Source organism: Triturus cristatus, chromosome 6, assembly GCF_964204655.1.
Source record: "Triturus cristatus chromosome 6, aTriCri1.1, whole genome shotgun sequence".
In the NCBI taxonomy this organism is placed as follows: Eukaryota; Metazoa; Chordata; class Amphibia; order Caudata; family Salamandridae; genus Triturus; species Triturus cristatus.
In genome coordinates this window covers 347,877,082-347,895,518 of record NC_140589.1, presented here as the reverse complement: position 1 = coordinate 347,895,518, position 18,437 = coordinate 347,877,082, and the positions used below count along the sequence as shown (strand labels likewise).

At 42.8% G+C, this 18,437-nt stretch overlaps 1 protein-coding gene across 7 annotated transcripts in view; it reads right to left on the bottom strand.

Annotated features, from left to right (window-relative positions):
• Positions 1-18,437, bottom strand: part of KIDINS220 (kinase D interacting substrate 220) — a 1,251,292-nt gene that overhangs the window by 1,003,138 nt on the left and 229,717 nt on the right. For all 7 annotated transcript variants that reach the window (XM_085610740.1, XM_085610741.1, XM_085610744.1 and 4 more), the window contains exon 7: positions 12,317-12,415. In XM_085610740.1, the coding sequence (XP_085466866.1) occupies positions 12,317-12,415 (99 nt within the window). The remainder of the gene's footprint in view (positions 1-12,316; positions 12,416-18,437) is intronic.

Below are 18,437 nucleotides of genomic sequence, written 5' to 3'. Positions count from 1 at the left end.
TGAGCACAGATTTATTTACCACTGGCCTATAGAACCAGTGATATTTTAAATAAAGTTCAGGAAAGCCTGCAGTTAGACCAAACTCTTTTTTCACCAAACTCTAGGATACTGACAAAAGTGAAAAAACAATAAATTGTTAGCAGTAATGTTTTAATAATAAGGGGTAAAATATCATAGAACAGCTTGTTCATACCCCATGAAAAATCATGTATTGTGTGGATAGTTTGTGTGCATCTTAATCACAAAATAAAATAAAACCACCCAACACAGTGATGAGACTGGGAATGCAACCATTACATGACCTATGTGGACAATACTTATGATAAACCAAAAGAAATCCAAAGGTGCCAAATTTACTTGCTATTGCTTTACCTCTAGGCAAATATTGACTCTACAGGGTGTGGTACTTCAACATGTCAAATTCTCCATAAGATTCTAACTTAATGAGCTCAGAATGAGGCACGAAATGCTGTACTGGAGTTTGCACACCTTATTACTGCATGTTTTGCCTCTTCTAATTCTCTTTTAATCACACAATTTCCACCAGAAATAGATGGAGAAAACACAATCGGAAAGTGGATATTCAGCAAAAAATATAACTCAGAAACCAATCAGGATTATAATATGTGAGGATTTGGGTGTATTATATGGTATGGTTGTGCGATCTTATCGTGTAATACTCTTGCAAAAACTGTCTTTGGTCTAGTCAGGCTCGTTTGTAAAACCTTAGACTCAATCCTGGGTAGCTATGGCTTTGAGCAGGAAGGTTTAAACAAAGGAACTATTGTAAAGCATTTAAAAGTACCAAACAACGAAATAAGTAATCCACTGGACACAAAAGAAATCAGACACCAATTTATAAACATAGATTATATTATGAATTTTTAGAGTCCAAAATGAGCAAAATCATCCGTAGGGTTCCAGAGATACCGATTTTTAAAGATAACTAAAGATAAAGATAACTTACAAGCATTGGTAACTGTAAAGTTTGTAAAATTTTGATAAGTTTGTAAAAGTTGATTACAACCAACTACTCCGGCCAGCCCAAATCTGACAGGGTGAAAGTTTTGAGGGGCAATAAGGAGAATTTTGACAGTTACTTGGCCACCAAAGCATTTTCCATTCCAATTCCAAACTTTACAGCACAACCACCATAGACTTCAATGGAGTGGCCGTGATGCTGCGGAAGCAGGAGATAGCAGATGCTGAAGGAAGCACTGGGTGCTGTGCAGTCAACCGGGGTGCCTTTGTTGTTATTCCTCGGTCCACTGGTCAGGTGGGGAGACTTTGGTCACAGAGGTCGCGATCCCTCCAAGTCCTCTTTTACACAGTAGAAGACCAGCTGCAGTTGGGCTACCAGTCTCCATTCACAACAGTCCTAACAATATCCTTTTAGTGGAGGCTGGTGTCCCTCTTGGGCAACCAATCTGGGCTCAGATGACACTCCTGGGTCTAGCAGGCTCAGTGAAACTTTTGGCAGTTGGTGTGCCCAGTGGCAGGCATCAGCGATTCTCCAAAAATGGTTAATGACTTGTTGAGTTGGTCTTCTTCAGCTTTGATGGCCCTGGTGCTGATTCCAGGGGGTCAGTCAACTGACCTTTGGAGTCTCTTCCTTTGTCTGGGGCCTGGAAGTGACTTTCCCCAAGCTAGGAGCCACAGACAGTCCTCTCTTCGCTAGCCCAATGTGTGCCAAGTTCAGGGGTCAGCAGGGAAGTCCTTCAGTGCTTTCTCCAGTTCCGGCCTGATTTAAGGCTCAGGGTGCCATACTTATGCCCGGAAAGCAGGCAGGAGTAGGGGGGTGCAGGGGGGGATGGGACAGGCAATAAACAATGGGAGACAAGGTCCTTTCCCTCTTAGTTATGACTTTCCAGCTATGTGTGGCATCAAGCAATCTCAGTGTGCACTATTCTGCCCACTTTCAAGATGACTGAACTCTTCCTCGAATGTTAGGGGCTTGGTAGCCCACCCTGGCGGTGTGGCTACCTGTGGGCTACATGCCCATGGGAAAACCAGTTTGGGCACAGTTTTTTTCCTCTCTTTTCCTGCTGTCAGCCTGTCTATCTGAACAAAGGGCACGCCCTCAAGAGTGCGATTGTCATTTGCTCACCACAAACAACTTCGCCTATAAAGCTCGCTTTTTGGGTTAACTCCCTGAGTATCTTCCTGCAAACAGGAAGTAACACCTCGCCCTGTATCAGGCTGCTACTGTTCCTAAGCCTGGGAGTCGTTCACACGATTCCATAGGAGGGCAGAAAGCGGTCTGAATGGCAGTGACCATGTGAGGCCACTGGACAAACTGAGTCACAGAGCAACAACTTTCTAAAAGTTGCACTCTATAAAGGTGACTTTAAATTCGACTTGGACATCAAGTTTGGTTTAAAGCCACAACTAATTTGATACTTTACAATACCCATCTCAGTAGCCCCATTTAGAGGTCAGCCTGGCTGAGTGGTCAGCCTGTAACTGTGCTAGCCAATGGGGCTCCTAACTTTTCCAAAATAAAACGACAATTTGGATTTGTTGCTGTCAGGACATACATATAAAATACATGTCTTTTGTAATAATATACAGCTCCATGCCTCTGGGCTCGATAGGCCTTCTTTAGGGGAGACCTAAATATATTGTTAAGGGAAGTGGGGGCTTTGCAATTGGTTTGAATGGCAAAGTCGAATTAACAGTGTTGCCACTGCACTGCCAGTCTGCAGTGGCAGGCTGGGAGCCATTTTGTACTTAGTCACACACAGGGTGGCATAATCAGTGCTGTAGCCCGGGTTGGACACTCTGCCTTACATGCCCTGGGTATCATTTACTAGGGACTTATCACTAAGTCTGTCTCTGCCACTTGGGGATAGCCAATTCTACACACACTTTGTGATGGGTTGGAACACTGGCACTGAGTTCCAGTTAGCAGGCCTCAGTGCACTCTCAAGAGTTGAAAAACCAGCTGTGTCAGTCCACAATTGTGGGGGTGAACATGCAAAAAGAGGCATTTCCTTAGGTACAGACGGCAATAAACAAGAATAATCCAGAGATTTGCTGGATGTGGTCGCAGGAAATAAAGAGGAGGGTAGAGCGTCCTCAGGGGGGAAGTCATTGGAGACACTGCACCGTGATTGGGCTGTATTCTGAAAGTTTTTTCTTGTTCCATTTCCCATAGCATCATGGGAAATGTAGTTTTGTTATATCTTGTGAACCATTGATGGCAGCTGGACCTAATAAAGTGGAGAAAGAAAAGCCTAATCCTCGCCTCCGCGTCCTTAATAAAATTGAAACTTTTTTCTACAGTAGCTAGAAAAAATGTCATTCTCCAGTATTGGTATCTGTCATAGATTTACATGCTTGAATCATTACCCGTCGAAGTGGAAGTCCCACGGTACCATAATAAGGGCAGTCCGTATTATCATCATAGGCTATAATAGCCTATGTCATTTTTAAAAAAGAACCAAACTTCAGCCAATCAGGCGATAGCAACCTCTAGAATACTCCCAAGAGAGGCCAAATCCCTCAGATTTTCCAAGCACAAGTGGGAATTAAATCCCAAGCTATAAGGAGAGGAGAGTGGGTCGTATGTGAATCTATGAAAGATACCAATACTGAAGAAGTACAGTTACAGGTAAGCAACACATTTTCTTCTCCAGTATTGGATCTTTCATAGATTCACATGCTTGAATTAGATTAGCAAGCAGTTACTGTGTTTGTATACTTTATAGCATTAGCACAAATAGTGAATGGTGGGTAGAAACATATACATGATATATTCCTATGCAGTACACAAGAATCATTAAGCTTTCCATAAATACAGGCTCAAACACATGTAACCCAAAGAGGCTCACTGTATAGAAATAAGTGGCGTAATACAGCCTGTCTAACCACTAAATCACTGAGCGGTGCTAATTCCAGGCAGTAATTCAGCGTGAATGTATGCACACTCTTCCAGGTCGCAGCACAAAACATTTTCTCTAACGTATGGAGAGACCTTTCCCACAGGTGAGGTTGTATTTGGAAAGAAAGTCAGTAATATTATTGGCTCATTGAGGTGAAAGTCAAAATGGACCTTAGGAATGAATTTTGGATTGGTTCTGAGAACACAGAATCGCCCATGAAGCGCAAGAAAAGTTCTTGAGAAGTGAAAGCCTGTATCTCACTGACCCTTCTGGCCGAAGTGAGTGCTAGCAACAATGCAACTTTCCATGTGAGAAATTTAAGGTCTGCTCTGTCTATGGGTTCGAATGGACTTCTCATGAGTTGAGATAGAACTATGTTCAGGTGCCAAACCAGAGGGACAAGCCCTTACAGGGGGATAACTCTGAACAATCCTTTCATGAACTGTTTGATGATTCCGCTTGAGCACAAACAGAGTGAATGCAAGGAACGCCTATATCGAGATAATGCAGGGGGATGTATCTTGACAGAGGCATGCACCAGCCCAGACTGAGCTAGCGAGAGGAGATAGGGTAGTAGATGCTCATGTTATGCCTGTAGAGGATGCAGATTTGATTTCTGGCACCAAAAGCAGAAGAGTTTCCATTTCAGTTTAAACTTTTTAATGGTGGCTTCTTCCCTTGCTTTTGAGAGAATGTCCCTGCAGTCCTGAGGAAGATTCAGCTCTCTGAATTCCAGAAATTCAGGAGCCATGTGCATATGTGGAGAGAAGTCAGGTCTGGATGATGAACCTAGCCTTAGCTCATCGACAACAGCATTGGGGATACTTGTAGGTGAATGTGGTTGGTTTCCGATAGTAGGAGAAGTTCTGTGTACCAATGCTGCATTAACAATCTGGGGGCTATCAGGAGGCGACAGCGCTCCGCTTTCATTTTGATGAGAACCTTAGAGATCAGAGGGATGTGGGAAAGCATATGCAAAGATTATTTATTTATTTTAAAAGTTTTATAGAGCATGCACATGATCCGAACAGGGTATGAGAGCACTGTACATGTAAGCAAACCACAAAAGAAGTTAAGCAGACATAGGGTGATCAACATAGATATAACAGATATATGGAGACAAAGTAAAACATGGTTAAGAGGTAGATTCGGGATGTAAAGCAGGACCTACAAATTAGTTTGGTGATGTCAAGTCTATAGCAGCAGTCAGCTTTTCAAGAACAGCCCTTTTAGTTATTTTTTTAATTCAGAAATAGAGGGGTTAGTTCTGATTTCTGGGGGAAGGTCATTCCATATTCTTGGTATGAGGCGGGAGAAGGCATAGTTTTACGTTTTCTTCTTCTTGAATTTATGCAGTTTCAATAAAAGCGTGTTTGAGCTACTTAGTGTCCGGTCCAGACCAGATAGTTCGAGTTTTTGCCAGGTAAATTTGAGTGTTATAATGGAGCGCTTTGTCCGTCAGTTAGGTTATCTTGAACTAGATCTGTGCTTCAATAGTGAGCCAATTAAGTTGGGTTAAATCTGGTGTGATGTGATCTTCCTTTCATAATCCTGTGATGCGTCTGGCTGCTGAGTTCAACATAGCTCTCAGAGGGGGCCAGTCAGGCTTTAGGTAGCACCGCCAGTGTTGCAATTCCGTAGTCGAGGCGGGAGATGAATAGAGATTGGACTACATACTGTATGTCATCCGTTGGTGAGAGAGCTTGAGTTTCCTTAATGTGTTGAGTTGGTGATTGGCTCCTCTGGTGGTGGCACTGATATGGTTTTGCATATTTAGGCGTTTGTTCAGTTATGCTTAATGATTTAGCGGAGTCTACATTGTGAGGAGTGCAGTTGAGTGCCATTAGTAGTTTGAGCCAGTCTTGAAAAGGGGCCGAGTGATTTTTGGGGTGCAATCAGGAGGAAATCGGTCTTGAGTGTGTTGAGCATAAGATGATTATGAGTTAGGTTTTCAGCAGAGCAGAAGTAAGAGTTTTGATGCCATCAGGTGATGAGATTTTTAGGTATAATGGAGTGTTGTCGCGTACACGTGGTACTGGAAGTTTGTACAGTTCAGAATTTTGGTGAGGGGTCCCATGAGTAGGTTAAAAAGCGTGGGTGAGAGTGCAGATCCTTGGGGCACTCTGAATGGTACCGGCGTACTGTTAGCTAGAGAGTGTTTGATTTTGATTCTTTGCAATCTGTTGTGAAGGAATGAGGGAAACCAAGTTAAAACTGGGCCGGATAGCCCCATTGTTTTTTATAGGAGATGAATTAGGTTATCATGTTTGACTGTGTTGAATGCCGATGAGAGATCGAGTAGTATGAGAAGGCAGAGTTCGTTCTGGTCAAGTAATCTCAAGGCGTCGTCGACGATGTGTATTAGGGCAGTTTCGGTACTTTGTCCGGATCTGAAAGCCGATTGGAATTGGTCCAGGAATTGAAACTGTTCTATGTGATTACAGAGTTGTTTGTGGACGCATTTCTCAAGCAGCTTGGTTAAGGTCATGCAATTAGAGATTGGCCGGAAGTTGTTAGGATCAGACAATGCTGCATTAGGCTCCTTTGGGATGGGGGTGATTTGTCCTATTTTGAGGCAGTCAGGAATCAGGCCCTGTATGAGTGATTTGTGGACGATCTTAGACTAGAGTGGGAGCACGGAGGATCTAAGTTCTTTGAAGTACTTGGCAGGCAGTGGATAATTGAAGAGATTTGAAGGTTTCAAGGTAGTTATAATTTTGAATAGGGTAGTGAGAAGGTGTCCCCCGACGCTGGAGCGAGTGGGAATTTGGTAGTCATTTCATTTCTGTTTGGAGGGATCATCAGGAATCTGTCCCTTTACCTGATTATCATCCGATGATGTAGGATCCTCCCTCAGAGACACTGCAATGTTAGAAACACTTGTAACTATTTTAGCAAAGCAAGCAACATGAGACTGCATTTACCTTGCTGGGACGTCAAGCGGTGTGCTCCCACCCCTGTTCCTGTTTAAAAGCACTCCCATGAGTCACTAAGCTGACGAGCTCGTGGAAGAAGCACCCGAGCGCCAGTGAGAGGTACCTGACCTGATGTGATGTTTGGCAGCGTACTCAGCAAACCCCAAATTTGAAGCCTGTAATCTCCACTGATGACGGTTAAAGAACCAGAAACACATGTCTAGAGAATAGCACCATCTGAGCCAACTCTGGTGAAACACTCGCAAATATTTTAGTAAAGCAAGCAACATGAGACTGCATTTACCATAATGCCAGGGTCGAACCTTGCTGGGAGGTGAAGCTGTGTGCTCCCACCCCTGTTCCTGTTTAAAAGCACTCCCGTGAGTCATTGAGCTGACGAGCTCGTGGAAGAAGCACCCGCGAGCCAGTGAGAGGTACCTGATGTGATGTTTGGCAGCCTACTCTGCAAACCCCAAATTTGAAGCCTGCAATCTCTACTGATGACAGTTAAAGAACCAGAAACACGTGTCTAGAGATCAGCACCAATTGCGCCAACTCTGGCGAAACACTCGGAAATATTTTAGCAAAGCAAGCAATATGAGACTGCATTTACCATAATGCCAGGGGCGAACCTTGCTGGGAGGTGAAGCAGTGTGCTCCCACCCCAGTTCGAGTCATCCTGGGTGTTAAAGGTGGTGGGACTGGCCTTGGTGTTCTCGGTGATGGAGGTGGAGCACTAGGCTGCCCTGGCAATAGTGATGTTGCAAGCTCCGGAAACCTGTTTTGATAATCATTTGAGCATCCCTTGCAGGCCTTGCAATAATGATAGAGGCACCTACACTATAGCTTCTTGTGAAGGAGAGTGGCCATACTGTTGGATATGCTCTTCCTGATGTTTAGGTCTTTCCGAATATCTTGGTTCATAGTAATCTTGGTAATATTAGTCTTCCCCCCCTCATCCTCGTCCTGGAGTTAGACGTGGAGTTCTCAGGGGCTGTGGACTGTCCAGAATGGGCCGTCATCCTCTGACTCTTCCATGTCCAAAAGGTGGTTTGGAAGGAGAGGGGACACTTTGCAGGGGGGTGCGTGTTCTGGTAGGAAAAAAGTCTTTGCCATTTTTAGTTTAGTTGACGGTGTTGTCGACGATCCCTTGATAATCTTCAAAGTTTATAGCGTTATTCTTGTCGAGGAGGAAGTCGTCGACATGGTTGTTGTCGACGAGGTGGTCATCAACGGGGTCTTCTTTGACGGTGGTACTCGTTTTGTGGTAGGTGCTTTCAGGAATGGGAGTCAATGATAGTTTGGAAGGCGTCATCAATGTTGTTGTCGATGCCTTCGTCATCACTGTGATGATTGTTGTCTTCATCGGGGATGGTTATGTCGACGGCGAAGCAGTCGTCGGTGAGATTTTCAAGCCGTTTTTTGGCCTTGTTGTCGAAAGCTCTGAGGAAGACTTTTAAGGAGAAACACCAGGCTTTAAAGATGGAGTAGTAGGATCAGACCTGCTAGTTCCTGAGGAGATTTGTCTTGTTTCTCCTTTTTTGAACTGTCCTTCACAGACTTGTGATGAGTCTTCTTTAAGGCATATCTGGACTCTTCAGATGTCATTTGTTCAAGAAACCTTTCTCTCCAAAGTGACCTTTTGTGAGAGGTTTATGAAGTGTCACTGACCTCTTCAGAGCTGGTTGATTTTGTTTTTCTTTGGCTTTCTGAAGCCACAAAAGAAGCCATCCCTCTTTGTCTTTTAAGGTCTTAGGAGAGAAGGTGCAACAGATTTTACAGTCTTTCACCTTATGCTGAAGGTAGAGGCAGTAAATACACTATTTGGGGGGGGGTCATATGAATGAAGGCGTTTCCACCACAAGTACCCGAGGGTCTAAAGAGCCCTTTTTGGATGTTTTTTGGCATGGTAGTAGTAGTAAATATGTTTTACAATACCAGTTAGAAGATAAATGAGAAGAGCTCAGAAAGACTTTTGGTAGAATGTCTGAGGGATTCAGTCTCTCTTGGTAGTATTTTAGAGGCTGCTATCGCCTATTGCCTGAAATTTGGTTCTGGTTTTAAAATGACATAGATAGGCTATTAAAGTGATTGTTCATTGTCATAATAGCCTATGATAATGATACATACTGCTTTATTTTGGTACCATGGAAGTCCCATTACGAAGACGGGGAATGAGTTAAGCATGTGAATCTATGAAAGATACAATACTGGAGAATTCAATTAACTGACAGGTCAGTGAGGAGAATGCTGAACAGATCTATGAGAGTATATGTACGCGAACAGCTATTTGAGATGATTGCTACTTTTTATTGAAAATACTGATAGCCAAAGATGAAAAACAATCTCATATGACCATAAAATTGTACATCTTGTTATCTGTTTTCCAAGGCAAGGGCATTAAAGATGAAGAGAGAATAGGAAAAGAAATTGACAGAGAATGTCTTAATATTGTACATATAAATCATAATACTGTTATTTTGCCTTTCTCAAAAGACTCCTCGTTTCTATCACTCTCTCTCTCACACACACACAAATATTTTCTTCATGTGACCTGGGACCTTTCTCTATAGCTCCCAGACTCCCTTTTTGCAGCAATCCTTTTCAATGCTGCTGTGATATTGTTTGCTATACCAGAGGAATTAGAGCCAATTCGCCTCACGTCTGTTCCTTCTCTGCCCAACCGGGTGCTGAAATCAGGAAGAATGCATACAGAGCAAAACTTGCTATTAAGGTCAGGATTTTGGCTGACAAACGCAGAGTGCATAGTTGAACTGTCTACTTTGACTCCAGACTGCTTTTGAAATTGTGTGATGATTGATAAGCTGATGGACATCATTGTCTGGAGTCTTTTGATCCGGACAACACTCTAGCAATCCTACAAGAAGGGCTGTAGATAATAACAAGCATTAGAAAGGAACAAATCTGATTGGGAAGGTACATTTAGGATGGTTTTGAATGTGTGATATCAAGACTAATTTGAACATACATGATAAACATTTTGTACATTTTTCTATCCCATATTAGTATGCGTGCATTGGATTAGAGGACAGAATGGTAATAGGAAATCGTGTGGAGAGTACTCTACAGATTAGTTGCCGTAAAGCTAACTGAGATTGTTTGCAAGTCGTTGTGGAACAAGTTCCAATGGAAGCATTTCAGGAGTCTCAATCACAATAACCTTAGTGAAGTTCGGGGGAATTAAGGTTGGACAACAGATTAAAGGTTGTTGATTAAGGATTACTAGTAGGGATCTAGCAGCAGAAGGGTTTCCTGAAGGTAACTGGGGAGTTCTACATTTAATACTAGGGCCAGGACTTTGTAGAGAGCTCTGTTTTTAACTATCCACCACAGAAGAATGTCAAACAACAGCAGACACCCTCTGTCATGGGTGGAGCACACCTTTGGTGTAACCCATGGCCAGTAACACCTGGTGCTCTGCGACACAACATTAAAAAGCCAACAGAGCACACTTAGTGGAGATACAGACTGTTGTGTTTATAGAGAGGAACAAGTATTAGCAATGTGAGATCTTTTGGCTTTGCCAATGTCTTTTAGCCATTTTGTATAGCAGCATAACTGCTGTTTAGCAAGGCTAAAAGTTAGTGGTGTGGCATAGAGGAAGAGTGGAGCAGATGAGATTGGTGTAGAGTGAAATGGTGTGGAGTGACTTAGAGTAGACTGGAGTGGCGTATAGTGAAGTGGCATAAAGTGGCGTGGAGTAATGTGGCAAAGCATGATGTACAGTGGAATGGAGTGGAGAAAGGTACAGTAGAGTGTCTTAATGTAGAGTGGCGTAGAGTGGTATTGTGTGGAGAGGCATAGAGTGGCATACAGTGGAGTAGAGTAGAGTGGCATAGATTATATTGGTATAAGGTGGAGTGGTGTAGAGTGAAATGGTGTAGGGTAGCATAGAGTAAAGTGCATACAGTGGAGTGGCATGCAGTTGCACAGAGTGGAGTGGCATTGAGTGGCGTAGAGTAGAGCAGCATGGAGAAGAGTGGCGCAGGCTATAGTGGCTTAGTGTGGAGTGGAGTGGGGAGGGGTAATGTGGAGTTGTCTAGAGTAGAGTGCCATAGAGTGGTATTGTGTGGATGGATGTGGAGTGGTCAGAGGGGAGAGGCGTACACTGGAGTGGCATAGAGTGGCATAGAGTACAGTAGCGTACATTAGATTGTTATAGACTGGAGTGGTGTTGAGTAAAGTGGTGCAGAATAGAGTGACGCAGAGTGGGGTGGAGTAGAGTGGCATGGAAGGAAGTGGGGTAGAATAGAGTGGCGTATAATAGAGGGGCGTGGAGTGACATACAGTGGCACAGAGTACAGTGGCATAGAGTGAAGTACCGTATGGTGCCATATTGTGGCACTGTATGGAGTAGAGTCCCAGAGAGTGGCATATAATTGGTTGGCACAAAATGGAGTGGCATAGAGTGGCGTTGAGTGGTGTAGAGTGGCATAGAGTAGCGTGGCGTAAAATAGTACAGTTGTGGGTGTAAGTAACTAAAGCATCAATAGAAATGGCAAATAGCGTCAAAGCAACATAAATAAGAAGCCGTATGCCAGTGTTAAAAATAGGAAAGCACACTGCACATCCAGGAATGATACCGAAACGCTTAGAAAATTGTAAAAATTGTGCGTTGTTAAAAGACGAGGAAGAACACATGTACTAGGTCCATGCTCCAGGGAGGTGCTCACAAAGGAAAGGCAAGGAAACCTACTGGAGCTAAGCAATCGAAAGACTTCAAATCAGAGCAATAACAAAAACAAATGATGGTATGGTGTGGGTGAGTTGTAAGTTAATTGTAAATAATGCATCTCGCAGGACAGCGCATGTGCTGTGTAGGCTTGACCTGAATGGGGGGGACCAGTATTGCTGAACAGGGGTAGGATGGCAAGACTCTCCTTGACATGCAAGAATTTTCACCAACTGCGAGAGGTAAATATAGAATCATATATTTGTTGTTCCCTACCTCCTTCCAGGCAGCTGCATTGAGGGACAAAGATCAAATGCTCGGCTTTATTTTCTTGGGCATCCAAAACGATCAATGAAGGATGAAAATGGCGGGGATTACCACTTCTAGAGCATTTACACTCAAATGTCTGAGCAATAGCAACAGTTGCCAAGATGTTTTAAAAGTGATGCAACTTCAAAACACTTGTTAAGCAGTAACACCCATTAAATGCAACCCAGCCACAACACTGACTATTATGGTTTCTGTTCAGGTTGGGACAAGTGTTTTTGAAGAACATATTCTAAAATTGTGAAAATGTGTAGCATCAGCCTCCCTTGGTCAAACTGGGTTAACAGTTCAAACTTGTGTATACCCGCTCTTCTCATAGCAACTACATTCGAACACACTTATGGAAAAAACCTGCCTAAAATACAGCACACTCGTTTTAAAAAATACTGAAGCTAATTTTTTTTTTTACTTCTGATCTATGTTAAGTTTTTGACTTTTTCTACGAGCACATGACGCTCTGTTAAGACTCACAAATAAATAACAGCAGCGCTACTTACCGCTCCTTCTTGGTCGACGTCAGCCCCCATCTGAAGCAGGTATTTAACCGACTCTAAGTGGCCCTTTCTGGCAGCCCAAATCAATGCTGTGGTTCCAAACTGCAAATACGAACAGCATAAATCAGTGAAACACCCACTCATGTTTTTGTTTTGCTTTCACAGTTTATATTTTTAGAACATGAGACAATGCAATTTAGATATAATGATGGATATTATCAAACGTAAAGCACATTAGACAGGAGCACCAATTGGAGGCATTTTATCGCAAAATAAACCTCAAGCAGCTTCAGGGTGTCACACACACACACACAACACACACAACACACACACACGATAAACGCTCAATTAAGAGGTAAAAACACAACGCTGGGGAAAAATGTCAAACAGACCACTGTTCACTAGGTTATGTGGAACTGCAAAATCTAATTTAGTTCACTTTCCAAGAGTGCTCAGGAGTGCCAAGTTTAAGGATAGCCGTTTTGGAAAATATAAACCACAAATTTCAGACTTCAATGTTTTGGGAGGTGCACAAGAAAATAAAGCAATTAACAGAATTACATTTAATCCATAATGAGCACAAGCTTGCAATCATGTGCCCATACGTTTCACAGAATATGTTTGTGTCCTTTGCAAATCAGTGTTTCATCAGGGGAGGAATGAGCACTTATTTTCCTAAAATGAAATCTTTTATTGATGCACAAGTGCGTACTTCTACCGCAATCACGTACGGCTGTTTTGTAAGCAGCGGTCAAAGCACACAAAAACATACATACGTCTGTTCTAGTCATTTCCTTTAATTTACTTTTTGTTATTCTGGTTTTTAGGCACGCACATTTCCTACACATGTTGGAGCACTTGGCAGTATTAGACAATGGACTTTGGTGAAAATTAGGGCCTTATTGCAAGTGTCCCAGACACGCACCTAGTAAGTCACACCCTTGACGTTGGTGTTGTGAGGGGCTCGCTCGGGAGATTCAGAGTTAGATGGGGTCCTATTGAGGAACAGGGAATTATTGGGTGCAACTAATTTCGGGTCTGATTCACCCCGTAATTATCCATTCCTTGCCAGAGTTTTCCATTGTGTCGGCAGCTGACTGCTCTGAAGGAAACAAGCCAGGTCCGCTCGCTGTGTTCCCATGAACCTCTGCAATAGATTCAGTAGTTCACGTTACTGAGTCCATCTGAATCAATGAGCAACGGATAATGAGGGCTTAAGTGTTGAAGACAAAGATCAGAAGTCAAAGACCAGGACCCAAATAGCACAATTTTGGTATTCTCGTTATACAGCTTATGAAGCACAAAATGCAAAGCAATTTTTCTCTAGGTTTGGTAGGTAAACAGACGAGTAGATTGGAAAACTTGGAAAGAAAAAGACACACAACACAAAGAGATGGATCTTTGTGGATTTATCGAAAGTCAAATCAAGTGGAAAGAACGCGGATATGGAAAAGTAGTTGATTCCAAAACTGAAGGTACAGTACAGCGTAACATTGTTATTATTGTTAATTGATATTTAAATAGCGCTAATCACCGGCGGGTCTCTAAGCGCTTTAAGGGGAATAGCCAGAGGACGTGGGCAGATGAATGGCCCATCAGTGTGGTGTGTTTAAACATTATACAATGCTTCCCTAAACAGGAGCGTTTTAAGTTCCTTCCTGAAAGGGAGGAGAGACGGTTCTTTGCGCAGGTGGTAGGGCAGCTGGTTCCAGAGTTGTGGGAGCAGTACGGAAAAGGCTCTGCCCCCTTTAGATGCAGTGTTGCATCTTGGGGTGGCCAGGTGGCAGCCCTCAGAGGACCGCAGTGTGCGTCCCGGAACATAGTTCCTCAAACATTCCTTGATATAGGCCGGGGCTTTGCCATAGATCGCTTTATTGGCAATGCAGAGGCCCTTGAATTTTACTCTATGCTTGATGGGGAGCCAGTGTAGTTTGTGCAGTAGAGGGGAGGGATGGGCCCGTCTTGGTAACTCAAAGATAAGCCTAGCTGGATTGTTAATTACTACATGTAATTTATTAATAAGCTTTTGAGGGAGGCCTAAATATAGGGCATTTCCGTAATCGAGTCTGGAGACAATAGTGGCCGACACAATCATTTGTAAGGAGGCAGTTGAAAGGAGAGGGACAAGGTTCCGTAACTTTCTCAGGAGCCCTATGCAGGTGGCTACCACTGCACTAACTTGGTTAGCCATGGAGAGCTCCGAGTCAAGTTTAATGCCTAGGATTTTCACAGCAGTTGCTGGGGTGGGGGTGGCACCCAGTTCCCGGGGCCAGAATTGATCGCTCCACAGATTGCCTTTTGTAGGGATAAGAAGAACTTCCATTTTCTCTGGATTGATTTTTAATGAGTTTGTGGTCATCCAGTTTACAGTAAATCTAAGGATATTTTGCGCCGCTTCCTGGGCATGGGTGGAGTTATCAATCCGGAAAATGAGCTGGGTGCCATCTGCATAATTGAAGACACAGCAGTCCATATGGGCAAGGGCCGACACCAGAGGCTGCAGGTAGATGTTAAAGAGGAGCGGGGATAGGGCAGAACCCTGGGGGACGCCGCAGGTTAGGGCGCCACTATCTGATACCTGTTCCCCCAACTGAATCCTCTAGGATTGCCCCGTCAAGAAGCATTCCAGCCATCGGTGTGCCAGCCCCTGGATCCCCAAGTCCATTAGTGATCCAGTAGCCTGGCATGGCTGATCGTATCGAACGCTGCCGATAGGTCTAATAGGATCAGGGCGCTTGGTTGTTTACATCTATCTCCTTAGTTCCTGCTTCTGGATGCTGAAGTAGAAAGAGACTGCTGGCAGGACAGAGGCTTCTTCAGGATGTGTCAGAAGACATTTTGTTGTGTCTGTGTAACAGGGAAGACCTGGAGCAGCACTTGTAGGCTAATAACATCAAATGTAATTCCGGCTATCAATAGCAACCAGAGAAGGTTTCACAGTATGGAGGCAAGGATCACACTCCTTAAAACCACAAACAATAGGTTAGTTACATTTTGGTCAGTCTGCCGATATTCAGCATACACATTTGATGTGTTCTAACTAGAGGTTTGAGATTACCCACAAATGCTTCACACCCCCCCGGTGGGATGAAGAGGAGCATGCACTGGAATTGATTTAGCTGACTGAAACCTACGTTATTGCATCACTGACTTACATGACCATATTACGGTCCTGCTCCAGGAAGGCACATAGGTTTTACACCTCTTTAGGGAATGCCTTTTGTGATCAAAGAAAGAGCAGAACAAGCTGCTGAAGAGTTACTGAGGGAGAGTTAGGGGAAGCAGTAGAACGATTGCTTTAGTTTTAAATGTTTTTATAGGATAAAAAAACACAACAAGTACCAAGAACTTGTTGGCCCACTTGTAGAAACGTCACCAGCAATCAGTAGTTCATCACAAAACCATAAAATGTCTTCAAAAGCACACTCTCCACAACAATAAATGTATGCTAAACAAGAGAGAAAAAGGCAACACTGTGATCCATTCAAGACTATTCAGGAGCTGGGGACATACCTCGCTACCTCACTAGAAGGAACGATACCCTGTATGATCAAGGGTAGCTGAGACCCCATACTTCCCTCCTGACAATTCTTTCTTGTGATAAAATCCAACATCTATTTAGGAACTGAATGCTAGCCAGATCATTCTGGAGGAACATCATTCTGATAGCAGAACACAGAGCGCAGGTCTGCACCAGATGACTTTCAATAGACATAAGACTCACAGTTTGAGGATCAGCTGCTGCAAAATGCCAACAGCACATAGCAAATGGCTTGAAGCTGGAGTGTTGCCTCATAAGCCACTGATCTGAATGAATGATGAAGGTGAACAAAGGAAATAGCATACAAATAGACATAAAAAAAGACTCAAATACTAAGAGTAAGGCCCGAGTAGGGAAATTCCTAAGCACAAGGGATCCATAAGGTTCAGCAGATAAAAAGGAACTGGCGAGGGTCCACATACATGCACTTTTGATGGCATGCCACATATAAGGAGCTCATACAATGACAATACCCGATTACAGAACTCTATATACTGCTACAGAAGAAGTTTGTAGCCCAACAATGAGGAGGCAGGTCTACTGAAAGATACCAAAGGGAAAGAGCCAGGACATTAAGAATACTGGAAGTAAGTATTTGTAATTGGGATTTCTAGAGCGCATAATCACCGCCAGGTCTTAAGCATCCAGGAAGAGTGAAGAAAGAGTTTATCCCCCATGTCTTGCAACTAACTGAACTGTATTGTACCGATCACCAACACAAATACTAGAAAACAAGTGTTCTCTGAGCAAACTCAAACATGAAAAGTCTAAAAAAACTAGAAAGCCTAAAGTAACTGCAACCAGAACAACACCTCACACAAAAAGCTGTAATCTATGCATTTAAGAACAATTTGATTGAGGCACAAACTAACAACTGTACAGAACATAAGGGAATTCACCGATAAACAGAATGGGGCTGAGGGAAATATAAGTAAAGCAATGGCTCTTGTTGCCATCAAGAAGCCCAAATCACAAAAATGAGTAAATCGAACTTTGAAAAGGCATAAGAAATGCATATTTACAATTATTTTGCACTTTACAAAAGTGACAGGCATACATAACTCAGAGTAAACTTTGACAGCTTCCTTTAGGTACATCTATAAACACTTAAAACATAAACCTTGTACTTCTATTTCTTTAACGTCAATCTCCTTCTGCACCTGTATATCACAACATGTACTGATAATCAATTATGAATTTCGTTTACATATTCGTTTTAGGTCCCCTTTAGCATTAATATGTTTGCTAATTTGTATGGCTCTAGCAGGCCTAGAAGCCATTTTACAGAGGAAGTACATTTTAAGAAAATAATGAAGTCAGCAGTGCTTTAATGTAATGCATCTCTGCTTCAAAGACGTCTCACATTTTCTCCGTACAATCCTGCCACCTGCTCATTAGATACGTTTTGCAGAAAGTAACAAGTTTCTTCCATGTGTATGTGCCCCATAAACTTGTATGGAGTGAAAATGTATACACACCGTTCAATTTTACATGCATTTTAGTATTATATGCTCCAACTGGCTGTTTTGGGCGAGAGTTGTGGTCAGCTGGGATAACAATGGTCTCTTGATTATTTGCTGTGCTGCTCGGTATGATTGCATTAAACACCTTAGACCTTTGGCTTCCAGACGTGTTGTGTTTTGTTTTAACAACACTATCCCTATGATCAGAGATTGATCGAAGAGAGGTAAATCCTCCACTAAAGGGTTGGAATAAATGTGCAACTCATATTAAGTTTCTCTCTTCACATGGACATTATTTTCCATGTGGAGAAAACTCTCCCCCTTTATTCTTGAAAACAACCTCCACCTCCTCTCTCCTTGAATTCCACAAGAAGCTGAAGACCTGGTTTCCAATTAATCAACATATCATAGGCAGGGCTAGGCACACACACCTGCTCATTGCAAGGACACCCTTGCAGGGGATAGTGTGATTTACAAATACAAATAAAATATCATTACGATGTTTGAGGCACTTTCCCATACTAATTTGGCGACTTATGTATGGGGAAAGACACTGATAATGATATACAATACCCACAAAGTTACACTCTTGTGGATGTTTACCATATAACCTCACTGGCAGCTATCCGATACGACTCACATCTAAACAATGTGAAACATAACCAAATAAAATATCAACAATAACCTAGGTTCCGGGCCATGAGAATCTGAAAACTCTAGAGGTAATGGGACCTCCAATTCAACTTCATTGGAAAAAAACAATTTCCCAACAGCCTTAAAACTTAAAACTTTTTGAGTATCCAAATTAAATGGTGGATTTTAAAGTGCCTTCTGCACCCTCAGAGTTGAATAGATCCTGATTCTGTAATTTGCAGATGGAGACAACAATATGACATACCTAAAATTTTAGAAATTGGTCCCAGTATGCTTGGCTATGACAAGTCATGTTTCACGACATACAGCAAAACTATTCAAAACAATGGACAATTAAGGGAATGGGACAAAAAAATGTCTGTTCGCTAACTCGCCAAACATCATCTCTATTGTTAAATATATGCCACGCAAAACCTTCAGCTGAAAACCACAAATCCACAGAAACAGAAAGGACTGAGTTACATAC